Consider the following 16,382-nt stretch of genomic DNA (forward strand, 5'->3'; position numbering starts at 1 on the left):
TAACTTAAGTTTTAATAACAAGATTGGATATGGTGTATCTACATCGTACCGAAATGATTACTATGATGGTAATGGTACATTATTTGATTCACTTAATAGATACAATCTTGATGCAAAGTTTTCTGAATTCTTATTTAATATTGAAAGTTGAGGCGTTAAGGTTGTTCGTCAAGTAAAAGTTTGGCATTCTTGTGGCATTAAAGAAAGGTCATATTTCCAAATAAAGGATTATGAGGTTGGTAAAGTATGAAAGTTTTCCTCAAAATTGGAATTTAGTATCCTAAGATATGTGTATAGATTGCATTAAAGGGGAGCAAACTAAACACATTATAAGGAAATCAGCCACGAGAAGCACTCAGCTTATTATGTTAATACATACTATAAATGTGGTCTTTTGATATTCCTTCTTGGGTTGGTAAGAGATACTTCTATCATCTTTATTGACGATTACTCACATTATAGAATAAATGTCTATTGCATGAAAGATCAAAGTCAGTGAATGTCCTAAAGGTATTCGTTGACAAGATGGATGGCAGTTAGATGGAAAAGTTAAAGTTGTGAGATCGGATAAAGTTGTAAAGTTTATGTATTTGTAAAGTTACTCGAAGTAGAGGCATTTGTGCATGATATACAATGCCTAATACTCTAAAACGGAAAGGTGGAATCGTACTTTAAGGAAAATGGTTAGATTTATGTTAAGTTGTTGTATTTTACCCTGTTTATTGTGGATTTATGCTTTAAAGACTACTTATATGCTTAATCATGTTCCTAGTAAGACAGTTCCTAAAACTAATTTTGAACTGTGGATGGAAAGGGAACTTAGCTTAAGACATATTCGTATTTGAGGTTGTCGAGCATAAGTAATGTTATATATGATCCACATGAAAAGATTCTTGGTTCAAGGATTGTCAGCAAATTATTTATTGGCTATCCAGAAAATCGAAGGGGTACACATTTATTATTCTAACCATAGTACGACAATGCGGGAAATGCTAGGTTCATTGAAAATGTTGAAAACTAGTGGGAGTGGTGAAACCAGAAAGGTGGATATTCAAAAGTCCATAACAAGTTTCATCCACAAGTTATTGCACCTAAGGTTGTTGTTTTTATTGTATCACAGTCAATAGCCACAATAGAACAACATGATGATGTGTAAAACCCACTAACCAAAAATGAAGTAAATGAACTTGTCACGATTCAAGAAAAGAATAGTGATCCACAATAAATATTGAGGCGATTAGTAAGGAAAATATATCGTTTCAAATGATTATGGTTTACACTTTTAAAAGTGAATGTGACATAAGGCGTGGTAAATATTCACTCATTCTAACAAGCCATGAAAAGTGACAATTCTTTAAGAATTAATTTGGCTAGGTAAGCTCATCATGATCTCGAGCTTAATCAAAATGGATGAGAAAATCACCTTTATGAATGGAGGAAATTATAGAGAAAATAGATACGAACCAACCTGAAGGATTCTTGATCACTTGAAAAGGAAAATTAGTGTGTAAGCTGAGTAAGTCAATATATGGACTAAAAATAAGCTTCCTGGAAATGGTATTTGAAAGTTTAATTATACCATTGCGTCATATGATTTGTAGAGACCATTATTGATCGATGTATCTATGTAAAAATCAGTGGGAGCAAGTTTATAAGTAAGTCTTTTATGTTGATAATATTTTGCTTGTTGCAAGTGACATGGGTATGTTACATGATCTTAACAAATAATATCTCTCTATAAGGATTGCTCCAATTCAGAAGGGAGACAAGTTCGGTAAAATGAAATGTCTTAAAAGTGAATTGGAGCATAAGGATTTTGAAATGAAGATATGAGTGAGACATCTTATGTGATCGAAATAGAAATATTTTAAGTTAGATCGCAAGGATTGTTGAATTTGTCTCATAAATGATATATCAATAAAATTTGGAGAGATATAGAATGAAAAATTGCTCTATAAAGAAAACTCAAATTCAGAAAGGAGACAATGTCTTAAAATAGAATTGGAGCGTAAAGAAATGGAAAGAATTCCATATGCATCAGTGGTTGGGAGTTTGAACTATGTTCAAACATGTAGGCGACCGAATATTACATTATTGTTGGTATGTTGGGTCGATATCAAAGTAATCCCGAAAGGATCACTGGAAAGCTGCAATGAAAGTCCTCAGGTACTTGCAAGGCACCAAAGAGAACATGCTTTTGAAAAGGGGATCCGATGACATAAAAGTCATTGGATATTCAGATTCAGACTGTGCCGAATGCGTCAATGGTAGAAAATTGATGTTTGGCTATTTGTTCCTTTAAGTCGTGGGAGCAATATTATGGAAAAGTGGAAAATAGTTTGTCATTGCTATTTCCACTATGAAAGTTGAATTTTGACATGCTTTGAGGTCAAGGTTCGTGAAAAGTTATTGCGAAATTTAATCTTGGGACTTGGGATTGTTAACATTATAGCCAAGCTGCTGAGAATGTATGGGATAATTTCGCAAATATCTTCTTCACAAAGGAAGATAAGTACATGAAAGGTGATTAACATATAAAGTTGAAGTACTTGTCTGTAAAGGAAGAAGTACAGAAACATAAAGTGCCTGTTGAGCATATAAGGACAAATATAATTAGAGCGGATCCGTTAAATAAAGGATTATCACCCAAATGTTTATTGGCCATGAAAAACATATGGGTATTATAGAGAAAGCCTTGCTACGTGAATTATATTGTGCTCATAAGGTGTAAGACACTTGGAATTCAATTAAAGTTGTGTTTCTGTTTATTAAATATGTTATCATTATAGTATGTATACATTATGGTTTTGGATAACATATGATACATTGAGAATAAAGGATCATCTCAATGAAAGGACAATATAAAGTTAGAATTAGTTTGTGATACATGGAAGGGATCATGTCGCTTAATGATGTGTGACCGCCATGATTCGACTGATTCTAATTTTATCACGGTATTTAAAGTATATGTTGAACTTGATATAAAAGTGCGCATTATGGTTATTAAACTGTCAAGACGACACAAAGGTCAAGTGGGAGAATGTAAGAATATTTATATTCTTATATGACCTATGTGTCTATCGGTTTAATTATAAGGATCAAGTTCATATTAAATGTTATAGATTCTAATATAATAGACGATACCTTGATGGATCGGTTTCGATTAAAGAATTAGAATCGGGTGTATTGATAACCCTCCGCTCTTACCTCTGAAATAAGTATATTATGATATTATATATCATAATTATATATAAGTATATATGAATGGTTCATTAATATATATATATGTACGAAAGATCTTATTATATGTATATATATAATAAAGTAATGATTGTACATATATACTATATGTGTGACGTGAATTCAAATTATATGGTGCAAATAAAGTTGGTTAAGTGGCAGTTAATTAGGATTATGGAAGTGGTTAATTCCTTTAGTAACTTCCATAATTGAAAAGGTGTGTCTATTCATTTGTTTAGCAAATTAAAGAGACACGTCCTTTTGAGGAATTCCGTGGTGATGTCTATATATACACACACGATTTTCAATATTTCATGATATATGAAAAACACATGCATGATGGTAAAATACATGCACTAAAGTTTGTTTTGCATACATATAGAAAAGGAATACACGAATACGCAAAAATAGTTGTATTGCGTATTCACATATATATTTTCGGTCTTGATTCTTTATCCATCAAAAGAATCATTAAAGGCTTGAGGTCAAAGAGGGGATAACATCAATTAGAGATTTCAGTCGAAAGACATAATAAACATCAAATGGTGGATTCAACCTCTACATCAAATGAAGAAAGCATGGATGGAGGTTGGTGATTTTATCTCCACTTTATAGTATAAATGTTATGGTTGAATTAATTCAAATCTAGAATTAGATTTCAGAAATCATTAAAGCATAGAAATATGGCTTACATTTTATTCTTATTGGATTCTATAAATATTCAATTTCAAAAGAACACTAATTTATCGTTTATTTCGTTATTATACCATTCAGTAACCGATTTTTGGTCGGTTTTGATGATTATTCTACAAAGTGGATTTTATATATGGTGGGTTCTACTTTCTGCTTGCAATAATTACTTCATTTTTTTTAATGAACAAAAAAATAAGTTTATCGTTTATTTCATGATTATACCAAAAGGCAAAACCCATTTTTAATTCTTGTCGCGTGAAATTAAATGTCAAAAGAAGACTAATTTATCGTTTATTTCATGATTTATACCATTCAGCTGACCAATTTCGGTATGCTTCGAATTATCCTTCTACAAAGTGGATTTTATATATGGTGGTTTCTACTTGCGAAGAATTACCTCATTTTTTTTTATTTTTAATGAGCAAAATAACTTTAAATATTTTGTTAATTTTGGATTCAAACGTGAGTATCTTTTTCTATTCATCACTAACTAATCGGATAGTGGCTATCTATTCCCTCAATCTTTGAATAAAAGTTATAACTTTTTAATATCACAAATTTGAAGAATTTGTTACTCCACAATATAGGTGTATGATGACTGGAAAAGGGTAGTGAGCAGAGAAATGGTTCAATATTAGTATTTGGTTTCATAGCGTACTTATAATTTTTGACATTTTTTATTTTTTTATTTTTGTTTTCATTTATTTATAATTTTGTGAACCTTGAGAAATAGTAAGACGCATATATTACGATTGCATCAGACAATAATATAATAATCATTTCACAAAGAGTGTTCTTGGAACAAAATCTAATTGTCATGTGGAGATTTCTAGGTAGCTTTTTAGAGTATAAGTGTGAAAGTTTTGGGTAGCTTTTTATTTACCCGAAGCTGCTTCGCTTTGAGTATAAATGAAAAACTATTTGAGTATAAATGAAAAATTATCATGGTATATACGTAAAATCATGTTTTAGGCTACTTGCATATGTTAAACTTTATTTTTCATAAATAATTAAAAGAAATTTATTTACAACATAGTTTGTCATGTATTATTTATTAATTAAATTCATGAAAAATAATAGTAGAACGAACAAGTAATCATGATTACAAAAAATCTACTTTGTAGAAGTAAGTAGTTCATATTCTCAACCTAGATAAATGTAGACAATCTATGGCAAATAGTTTTTAGTGTGGATCTGACGTCTCTTCCTATCTTCGACGGCATATGACATTGAAGTGGGGTATTTCACTGAATGGAATACAATGAGATAAGTACTTCTTGCTGGTTAAGCCACGTATAAGGTTTCATTAATTATTTATTTCTTAATCTACACAAGTAATATTTAGTTTACAATGTTGGTCATACTCTACTTTGACTTGTCAATATGTACATATTTTTTGCAAATCAATACCATGACATCGTAGATGATGATGATCAACATGAGAAAAGTTATTTTATAGAATTGTATCTCAGCTTATACCAGGAGTTGATATTATTCCAGAGATATGTTCTGATAAAATTTTTATTATACATAAACCTAGGTAGACATAAATGCAGATCACACATATTGGGTGTTACATATCCAAATATAACACAAATTGCGCACATTGAGCCCCCGGTCTACCGAATAATAGACGCAATCTCCAACTACTATAGTCTATAGCATAATATCAAACAGAACGCTTATCACATAGACAACAAATAATGCTCAACGTATACAATCGAATTTTGTTCTCTTGGAATTAATGAATTACATTAATTCCATATTAATATGATAAAAACATTTGTATTATCATTCAAAATAATAACATTAAATAAAACTTAATAATCTACTAATAAATTAATTTTCAATTTGGATTTATATTACTAATTCAAAACTAATTATCAATTTGTTTACATAGTATAGTCTACAACGGACTCCAAAACAATAAAACCAATCTAACAATTGGCGGCCAAGCTATTTAAAATCTATTATCCAGTTAATTTAGGCCCACTGGATAGAATAACAGCCCTATGCATTTAAATTGGTAATCGGCCCAATTTAACAAATCAAAGGCTTTCAGCCCACTAAATCGCCGTCTGGTTTCACTGCAATCTCTCCTCCGTCATGGACTTACCATATGACTTTCTTTTTTTTAATGTATTTGGGTATTTCTATAAGCAATGCAGATTAATTAGATACACTATCCTATAATTTTTTTTGTCACACGATGTCCATTGATAATTTCACTATCTTAATAACATTTGTTATAAATACTAATTTATTATCACATAATACGTCATGATCAACCAAAATATAAATGGATAAAAATTACTCATTTCGTCCCAAGTTACTTGAGTCGTATTCCATTTTGGGTTTTCCCGAGTCATTTCTCTTTTTGACTAAAAACAAAGCATCTAATTACACCTACTTTATTCTTTCTTTTACTTTACCCTCTTTCCCCACTCTTACTTTATTCTCTTTTCTACTTTATTTTACTTTATTAACTCACTAAACACAACTTTCTTAAATCTCGTACAGAAAAGAAACTCCTCAAGTAATGTGGGACGGAGGGAGTATATTTTTATAATAAATATGGTTAAAATACATAAATTATCACATAAGGACGTGAAACCTAGAAAATTATGGATTCAATACTTATATGATCCCACTTTTGTGAATACACGTTGCGGGTTGACCAAACGACCCACCAAAATTGGTTTTTGCTAGTCTTCCATAAAAAATCAAAGTCAAAGTCAAACGTCATTTAATATATAACCCTCATGCAATATATTTCGTCAACAATTGTACACATTTCTAATCTTACTTTGATAAATTGTGGAAAAAACAAAGCGACGTCAATTTCCACAATGTCTTTGATCCGACCCTAGCTTCCTATACTTTTTTTGCTTTCCATTCAAGAGATTCGGAACAAAAGTTCATACATCATTAATTACATAGGCCAGTTTTAATTCCGTCATTAATTTGTTTTCCTGTTTAGATTTATTGATGGAATCAATTAAATGATTGATCGATGTGAAAGTTAGAATTAAGCATTTCCTTTTTAGATGTAATGAATAATTAAGGGGGTGGTTCGAAGAAAGTGACAAAATACAGAAAAGTCAGCATCATGGTTTGAAGCTTAACATAATTAATCATATCTATTTCAACACGTTGATAATGATATTTATGATTTTTGGTCCATGCACAGTGTGTAACGGCTGCAACTTAGGTGTTGACTGTGATATATCATAGAGTACATATGGTTGTACACATTTATCATTTGTATTTTTTGTTTTGTTTAGTTACGGAACTGATCAACTATCATCTTTCTGTCTTTCTTTTTTTGTGATGAGAGGATAAATTTATATTTTTATAAATATCAAATTATTGAAGGGATAAACAAAAATCTAATGACACTTTGTAATCTCGGAGGGTCTTAATTTTCTTTTACTTCTACGGAGCTTAATCACATAGCTCATATTTTATGTAAGGACAATTGGTCGCTATCGCTAATATCACGAATTTTGGTCGAATTATGGATTATACCATATAGTATTTAAAATTAGCTTGATATGCATACAATGATTGTTGACAAAAGTCGATTGATGTGATGTTGAAAGAACCAACATCGTCAACAAGTAGCAATGATCATGAGATAAATACACACGTTGAAATATATATAGTTAGATAAAGTGACACAACAACAAAAACGACGATGACAACAAAGGTATTATCAAACAGAGCTAGAGGGGTGTGGGAAAAACATATGGATTCAAAATCATCAAAATACCCCTCACCTTTTCTAAAATTGTTGGGCTCTCTCTCAATAATATCTGTAAGTTTTTTAATCCTTCAATTCAATCATCGCTAAGTAATCACCTAGACAAACATGTGGTCAATTGCAACTATTACTTTTTTCTTATGAAGATTTTAATTTTTCTTGAGTTTTAAATAATGATTGTATTTGAATATAAATACATCTAATATGCCTATGAAGTATGATACTACGAATCAACGCCCTAATTGGATTTGTGTTAGTTGGAAAATAATTGATACATAAACTATTAAAATACGACATGTATAAGTTGGTATGGAGTTTATGAAAATGACAAATACATTTTTTTCAGAAGGGATATGTACACAACAATGTCATATTTTAGTTCTTTGATTTTAGTTGTAAGATACCATTAAAATAGGGTGGCACTTCTCAAACTGTAAACAATAGATTTTGTGTATATCTAACTAGAATAATTTATTGAAAGTTCACTGCATTTTCGTGACAACTAACTGGACTGCTTAATTTATTATTTAATCACGTTCCGATGCTCTCTATCTACAGTCACAAATTTGGTCATTGTTTACAACTCGTTCCACTTGCACATTTTCGATAAATTATTAATCTTATTCTTAACAATAATGAGAATGAGATGATGAAATTTCGAGTTTTTTATCCATAAAATTTTATGCGAGCAGTCAAAATCAACGAGACAAACAAAAGTGGGAGGTTAGGGACATTTTGCGTAATTGATTAGTCACCAAAGTCTAATTTGAATTCAAGAAAATGTAGACACCATTGTAGTTAAAAGTTAAAAAAATAGTAATAAATATATTATCCTGCCTAGCAATAATTGTTCCTTAGGAATACTGTTATCTTAAACATGATCAATAGTAATCTAAATGGAGGATTTATAACGGCGTTTCCTGATTAAATTCAAAGGGCAATTATTTTTTTAATCCAAATTAACAATCATTATTAGTCACTTGTCATATTAACTACGGATTAGGATTAGAAAGTCCAGTGGATAGCATTTTATAGTCGACTTGGGTTCTTTTCTGAGTTCACACGAATCGATACGTCACTGGTGCAATTTATTTATACAATATCTATTACTCCATCGAATTCATACTAGATTTTAATTTTCATCATTTATAACTAACTATTCCTACACTGTAATACATGGCCCTTTATTAGTTATTACTCCACATTTCACGTGGATTATAAATTATTTTGATAAACAAGGCATTCAACTAATTAACGTCTCAAATTAAGTTTTGGAGATAGAAGGTCTATGTTCCACCATTTATCTCGATTTTATTTTATGAAAAGATATTATCCATATAATTAAAACAATTATTGGTATTAAATAACACATCATAATTATCAATCTTTAGAAATTGATATTTCAACAAACTGACATTCTCATATTACCTTTATCCAGTGGCGAAGCTAGGATTTTTACGATGAAGAGCCCAAATCACTTTTAATAGTTATAATTTTTTTTTATATTTGCGACATCGAAAGTTTGAAACATTTAATATTTTAAATTTTACGTCAGTATAATATATGAAAATGAATTTTTTATAATATTTAAATGTCTACCATAGGAAAAAAGTATAAGTAAAAATATACTACTGTAATTTACAACAAATATAATAAAATAATTATTTTTAAAAATTTTATTATAAGTATAATAATGGAACATTATAATTCATCTGCATAAATACAAAATAAAAAGAGAAAAAGTCGCCAAAGGGATTCAAACTCGGGACAACTAGGTCACGAAACGACGTCTCCAATCAACTGAGCCACTTAAATCACATATACTAAATCTCTATTTGGGGGACCAAGAGCCCCCTGCTCCTAACGTGGCTTCACCATTGCCCTTACCCCTATGTAACTTATAATATGATATAGGATTATTTAACTTAGTTTATTCAAATTTTGGGTCCTTTTTATTTTTTGACTTTTCAATCTTATTGAAACAATTTTTAATGTATGGTCCTTAAATACAAAAATTTCAATTTTGGCCTAGGAATGTGTATAGCCATGTGACAGTTTTAAATTGTGGGAAATGTCGATTGTGAGAGAAAATAGAAATTGCGGATATCATCTTTTGATTCACGTGTTAAGTCGCAAAAAGAGTCGTTCTTCTTGAACTCCTGTTTGGCTTAATGGTTCTCCACTATTGAGGAGGCACATAGTTAGATTTTTAGGTAGACACATGAACATATTCCAACATTTACAACAATAAGTCCACAGACTGCTAATGAACCTACAATAAAAGATTAATGCGTTCCATGATCGATCGATGATTCCTCCTTGCACAGATCACATCTAAATCCGAAGAGTCTATCTTTGGTATTGAGTTTTCTTTGCACGAGCGACATTTCTCCAAGCAAGACTACCTTTATTTGCCGTGGGGGTTCGCATTGTATGATCATTTTCTATCCCGCCTTTTAAGTTGGATGATGCGACACACGACCTTAATTTACTGCTTTGATCACTCATGCCTTAAAAATTACGTTACATAACTTTGTTTTCATGTGTTGGTAAAACTCAGATTTGCTTTCATCTACATGAAGTTGCACATATTTGGACAAACATGCACATAAATGGCCTTAATAGTTTTACAGAAAAACAAGTGAGTATAAATTCATAGCCTCACAAATTCACAATAATTTTCACACAATAGCAATAGACTTGTACCTAAAGTGGATATAACTAATTATTTTCAGAAACTATTTCTGTCCTTGAAATTTAAATCCATCATATATTACTGACTGTTTCTGGATTTAATAAAAGCGCGTGGAACTATATATGACGACGGCAATATAGACAAGAAAAAACAGCAAAAGTGGAATATGTGTGAAATAAAATTCATTACATCCATCTCTGCGGCTTATTAGAGTGTCCACTATAAGGCGGACACGCCCAATAGCCTCACCCCAGTTTTTGTCCATAGCCCCAGTTTTGTTATCCATAGCCCCAAAATTTTGTGTCCGCCACTATAGTGGACACCTCCAATAGCCCCCAAATTTTATGATCAACTTTCATTTTATAATGTTTCAAGTAATTATGAACAAATTTATCGGGCTATACGTAATTAGAAGAACACGACTATACGAAGTAGAATTAAAATTAAAATTAAAATTAAAATTACACACTACATTTAATCTAGTACAAATCACTAACATGTTTACACTGCGCCACCACCTCTCCTACGTGCCCACACTTCTTCAATCAAATCGGCCTGCAGTGTGTTATGTGATGTGGTCCTGCGCACCGACGGGGGTTATCCACAAAGTAATCATCCATTAGACGATGGTGCGCACCGACGTGGTCACGTGGGATTGTCCGCCGATGAGTAATGGCACGAGGGATCACATCCTCCGCCTCCTCCGCCAAACGGGCCGCTTCCTCCTGGGTGGCCTGGTGTTGCACCTGTTGAATCAGAGCATTCCAGCTGTCTCTCCACAAATTGTTCATTTTTTACCCCAAATTGTAGTGAGAGAAATTTTTATAGATGTAGAGTTGGAATGGTGTGAAAATAATGAATGGAGTGAGGTGTATTTATAGGTGAATTGAAATGTAAAAAAAAAAATTTAAAAATCGGCTATAGCCGCGGCTGTCGGTGCCGCCACTATAGGCGCCGCGCCTATAGTCGCGTCCGCCCCTATTTCGGTGTCCGCCCGCGCTCTCCACTATAGCCGCTCGCCCTCCGCCCCAACCCGCGGCTATAGCCGCGGACGCCTTATAGTGGACACCCTTAGCAAGACCCAAAATCACAAAATTAGCCGGTCAAACCAACCCACTCCCTGTGTTGACCATCTTTTTTTCCTACTTATATATAGCTAAGGCCTATAGTTTCCTCATTCTCATTTTTTTCTTGCACGCACAATTTCAAAAGTGGTTAGAAGACTTAGTCATAAGGGAGATTTTTTATAGTTGGAAGAATCTCTCCTTTTTCTTCATATATTATACTCCTACTTTCATATCCATTTTCCCAATTTATATAGCACAAAAAGCTCTAATTTTGCACTACAAGAACTAGTTGTTCATATTCATTCATAACCCATTTTACAACTTATTGTATAGTTTGACATGTACAAATCCCAAATGCAAAATTTGGAAAATAATCAAAACCACCACCATCACCACCACCACCACTCCGACACTGAAATTGTAGACAAAGCCTCTTTCAGCGGTCCACTTAGTGGGCCGCTGAAGAGGCCGGGCGGGGGGAGGAAAAGCGCCCGATTCAACATCCCGGGAGACTCCCCTGCCTCGGCCAACTCCGGCGATGACTACGTGGAGATCACCCTCGACGTCCGGGAGGACTCGGTGGCGGTGCACAGCGTGAAGGCGGCGGGCGGCGGCGAGGTGGAGGATCCGGAGCTGGCTCTGCTGGCCCGGGGCCTGGAGAAGCGGTCCTCATTCGGATCCTCCGTCGTCCGAAACGCCTCGTCGAGAATCCGGCAGGTCTCGCACGAGCTCAAGCGCCTCGCCTCCCTCACGCGCCGCCCCCAGCCGCCGGGGAGGTTCGATCGGACCAAGTCCGCCGCCGCGCATGCTCTTAAAGGCCTCAAGTTCATCAGCAAGACCGACGGCGCCGCCGCCTGGGCAGGCGTCGAGAAGCGCTTCGACGATATCACCAAAGACACCAACGGCTTGCTCCCTCGCGCCCGCTTTGGCGAATGCATCGGTAATTAATTCATTTCCTTTATTATTATTATTAAAAAAACATAGCAAAATTGTTGGTTTTGATTAGGCATGAACAAGGAGAAGGAGTCCAGCGATTTCGCCGGCGAGCTCTTCGACGCGCTAGCGCGGCGGAGGAACATCACCGGCGGGTGTATTAACAAGGGGCAGCTGAGGGAATTCTGGGACCAAGTTGCTGATCAAAGCTTCGATACGCGCCTTCAAACCTTCTTCGACATGTAACGAATCTTGATACGTCACGATCGGAAAATCATTCATTGCACATGATATTTTATTTTATTTATATTAATTTTTTTTTCCCGCGCAGGGTTGATAAAGATGCTGATGGCAGAATCACAGAGGAGGAAGTCAGAGAGGTAAGAAGCAATAATAATCCACTATACTATTGTTATTATTATGCTAGATTTATTAATTTATATACATTGACTTTCGATCATCATAATTCACAATATAATTAAATGCAGATTATTGCAATAAGTGCCTCCGCGAACAAGCTGTCGAATATTCAGAAGCAAGCGGATGAATATGCAAGATTGATTATGGAAGAATTGGACCCTAATGAGATGGGATATATCATGGTAAATTAATAAATGCACTCATAAAAAGATGTAGCTAGTTAATTTTCAAAAAATTAAACAAAAAAAATCGAATAATGTATTTTGTTTGAAAATAGATTGAGAATTTGGAGATGCTGCTGCTGCAAGGGCCGAGCCAATCGGTTCGAGGCGAGCGCGAGAGCCGGAATCTGAGCAAGATGTTGAGTGAGAAATTGAGGGCAAATGAAGAGCATGGCATAAAGAGGTGGTACAGAGATGGTCGTTACTTTTTGCTTGATAATTGGCAGAGAGTTTGGGTGATGGCTTTGTGGATTGGAGTTATGGCTCTTCTCTTCACTTGGAAATACATCCAATACAAGGATAGAGAGGCCTTCGAGGTGATGGGCCACTGCGTCTGCATGGCCAAAGGCGCCGCCGAGACCCTAAAGCTCAACATGGCTCTCATTCTCCTCCCCGTCTGTCGGAACACCATCACCTGGCTCCGGAACAAGACCAGGCTCGGGGCCGCCGTCCCCTTTGACGACAATCTCAACTTCCACAAGGTAAGTAAGTAACACTAATAAAAATAAATACATTATAAATGTCACATCAAACATGATTCTGGTAATAATTAATTAATAGGTTATTGCGATCGCGATTGCAATGGGAGTTGGAATACATGGGATAAGCCATCTAGCGTGTGATTTTCCCCGTCTCATGAGGGCGACGGCAGATGAGTACGAGGACATGGTGCCTTTCTTCGGGGAGCAGCCGAGGAGCTATTGGGTGTTCGTCAAAGGGTGGGAAGGTGTGAGCGGAATTGTGATGGTAGTGCTAATGGCAATAGCCTTCACACTAGCTTCACCGTGGTTTAGGAGAGGAAAAATTAATGTACCAAAGCCTTTGAATAAGCTCACCGGATTCAATGCATTTTGGTATTCGCATCATCTATTTGTGATTGTATACGCTTCCCTCATTATTCACGGCATCAAGCTCTACTTGACCAAAGAATGGTACAAGAAAACGGTAAGTCCTTAATTAGCATCATCATTAACCTTCCTACTTGATACTCAACTTGTACTTGGTATTCATAATTATGTACTGTATCTTTTTTTACTTCAGACGTGGATGTATTTGGCCCTTCCGCTTACTCTCTATGCCTCCGAAAGATTGATTAGGGCATTTAGGTCGAGCATCAAGGCAGTCAAGATCCTGAAGGTACGAATTGTTTCTCATTTTGGGTCATCCACGATTTATAATCTTATTCGATTATTTTTATTAATATATATGTATGATGAAGGTGGCTGTGTACCCCGGGAATGTGCTAACGCTTCACATGTCTAAGCCGCAAGGATTTAAATACAAAAGTGGGCAATACATTTTCGTCAATTGTGCTGCTGTTTCCCCATTCGAGTGGTACTTGCCTCATTACTACTATTATTTAAATATTACTACTATATATAAATTTTGTAAAATTGATTGGTCTATATTTGACGTGATTGCAGGCACCCATTTTCCATTACTTCAGCACCCAGAGACGATTATGTTAGTGTTCACATCAGAACACTTGGTGATTGGACCAGGCAATTGAAACAAGTATTTTCTAAGGTACCCCAATTTCCTATATATATTCACTTTATATTCATTCATCATCCATCTGTTACAACTTATAAAGAACTCTATTTATTTGCCATTTAAATAAATGTTGCACAACTGCATTATTTGCCTAGATCAAGCTACCTATGTCCTATTAATGTTAAGATATATATGTCCTATTTTTTAGCTTCCCATATGGTGGCGTTCAGTTGTCATGACTAATATCATGAGACTATCTATCTAGGATTAAGTTGTGTGATTATTTTAGTTGGAGGGGGAGGCTATAACTAATTATCATGAGACTATCCATCTAGGATTAAGTTGAAGGGTTCAATCTTATGAACCAAACATGATACATATTTAATCATGAGATTTAATCTTGCCAACCGAATATATACAAATCATATCCTTAATAATTTTTATTTTTTAGCAATGTATTACCGAAAAAAGAATTATAGCAATGGCCATCGCCTTCTTTTTTTGGTGACTAACCAAAAGATAAGGATTTTTCTAATAAAGTGTGATTTTGATCTTTGTTAGGCTTGTCAGCCTCCACCTACAGGAAAAAGTGGACTACTTCGTGCTGACTATTTGCGAGGAGAGAGTAATTCCAAGTGAGTAATCAATAAAATTGTCCCACCTTACATTCTTTCACCAACATAAAATTAATAGGGTTATATGCAATATAAATCAATAAATAATATTTGTTGAAATGTTGCAGCTTTCCTATAAAAGTGTTGATCGACGGTCCATATGGTGCACCGACCCAAGACTACAAGAGCTACGACGTCGTGTTGCTGGTTGGGTTGGGCATAGGCGCGACACCCATGATCAGCGTGGTCAAAGACATTGTCAACAACATGAAAGAAATGGATTTCGAGGAAAATGCATTGGAGGAAGGAAGTGCGGGGCCCAACCCTCTTGCCACGCCCAAGCAAAGCACGGGCTCAAGTAGCGGACAACACAACTTCAAGACCCAAAGGGCCTACTTCTATTGGGTGACACGTGAGCAGGGCTCGTTCGATTGGTTCAAGGGCGTAATGAATGAGGTGAGCGAGATGGACCACAAGGGAGTGATCGAGATGCACAACTACTGCACAAGCGTATATGAGGAGGGCGACGCACGCTCCGCCCTCATCACCATGCTGCAGTCCCTCAACCACGCCAAGAATGGAGTCGACGTTGTGTCAGGCACGCGCGTCAAGTCCCACTTCGCCAAGCCTAACTGGCGCACGGTCTACAAGCGCATCGCGCTCAATCATCCTAATAGTAGAGTCGGTGAGCTTCTAATTTTGCTTAAATTAATTAACTCCCTATCTATAAGGCTGGTGCAACTTTTGTATCGTGTGAGATTTGAACTGTTCAAGTTGGTGTTATGAAATTCTAATAATTGTGGTGGTTGATATTTTGCAGGAGTGTTTTACTGTGGGGCACCACCACCAGTGAAAGAGCTAAGACAACTGGCTTCTGATTTCTCTCACAAGACCAACACCAAATTTGAATTTCACAAAGAGAACTTTTAAATAAAGACAAACTCATAGATTTTTATTTTTATTATTTTTTAAAATTTCTTTAACTGATTGAAGAGATAAGTCTAATCCCTCACAAAATATCATGGAGATGGACCACCACCCACCCAACATCAGATATTTTAGTTTATAATAAACCGTTATTTATTTATTTTTATTTGGTGTAGAATGTTTAGATTGTTAGAAGTGACGTCATCAAGAGTCATGCTTGCATTAGCATAGTTGAATCTGTTTAGACATGTACTTGTACATTCTGTTTTCGAGCCACCAACCCCTTAATTGTTATCATAATTATTTTTATTTCTA

General features: G+C 34.9%; 1 protein-coding gene across 1 annotated transcript; it reads left to right on the forward strand.

Annotated features, from left to right (window-relative positions):
* Positions 1 to 11,566: 11,566 nt before the first annotated feature.
* Positions 11,567 to 16,382, forward strand: LOC121741192 (respiratory burst oxidase homolog protein C-like). Its single transcript, XM_042133888.1, has 12 exons — positions 11,567 to 12,398; positions 12,465 to 12,633; positions 12,723 to 12,771; positions 12,880 to 12,993; positions 13,089 to 13,514; positions 13,594 to 13,977; positions 14,074 to 14,169; positions 14,252 to 14,367; positions 14,457 to 14,559; positions 15,088 to 15,161; positions 15,269 to 15,825; positions 15,961 to 16,382. Exons 1-12 carry the CDS (start codon positions 11,798 to 11,800, stop codon positions 16,068 to 16,070), a joined length of 2,799 nt encoding a protein of 932 aa, XP_041989822.1. The 5' UTR covers positions 11,567 to 11,797; the 3' UTR covers positions 16,071 to 16,382.

Source organism: Salvia splendens, chromosome 7 (genome assembly GCF_004379255.2).
Source record: "Salvia splendens isolate huo1 chromosome 7, SspV2, whole genome shotgun sequence".
Classification (NCBI taxonomy): domain Eukaryota; kingdom Viridiplantae; phylum Streptophyta; class Magnoliopsida; order Lamiales; family Lamiaceae; genus Salvia; species Salvia splendens.

Bases quoted from the DNA above. Each gene is read 5' to 3' on its own strand.
- LOC121741192 (XM_042133888.1), top strand. From the start codon at position 11,798: ATGTACAAATCCCAAATGCAAAATTTGGAAAATAATCAAAACCACCAC. The intron at 12,772-12,879 runs GTAAGAAGCAAT...AATTAAATGCAG, and splicing joins CAGAGGAGGAAGTCAGAGAG to ATTATTGCAATAAGTGCCTC. The intron at 15,162-15,268 runs GTGAGTAATCAA...GAAATGTTGCAG, and splicing joins CGAGGAGAGAGTAATTCCAA to CTTTCCTATAAAAGTGTTGA.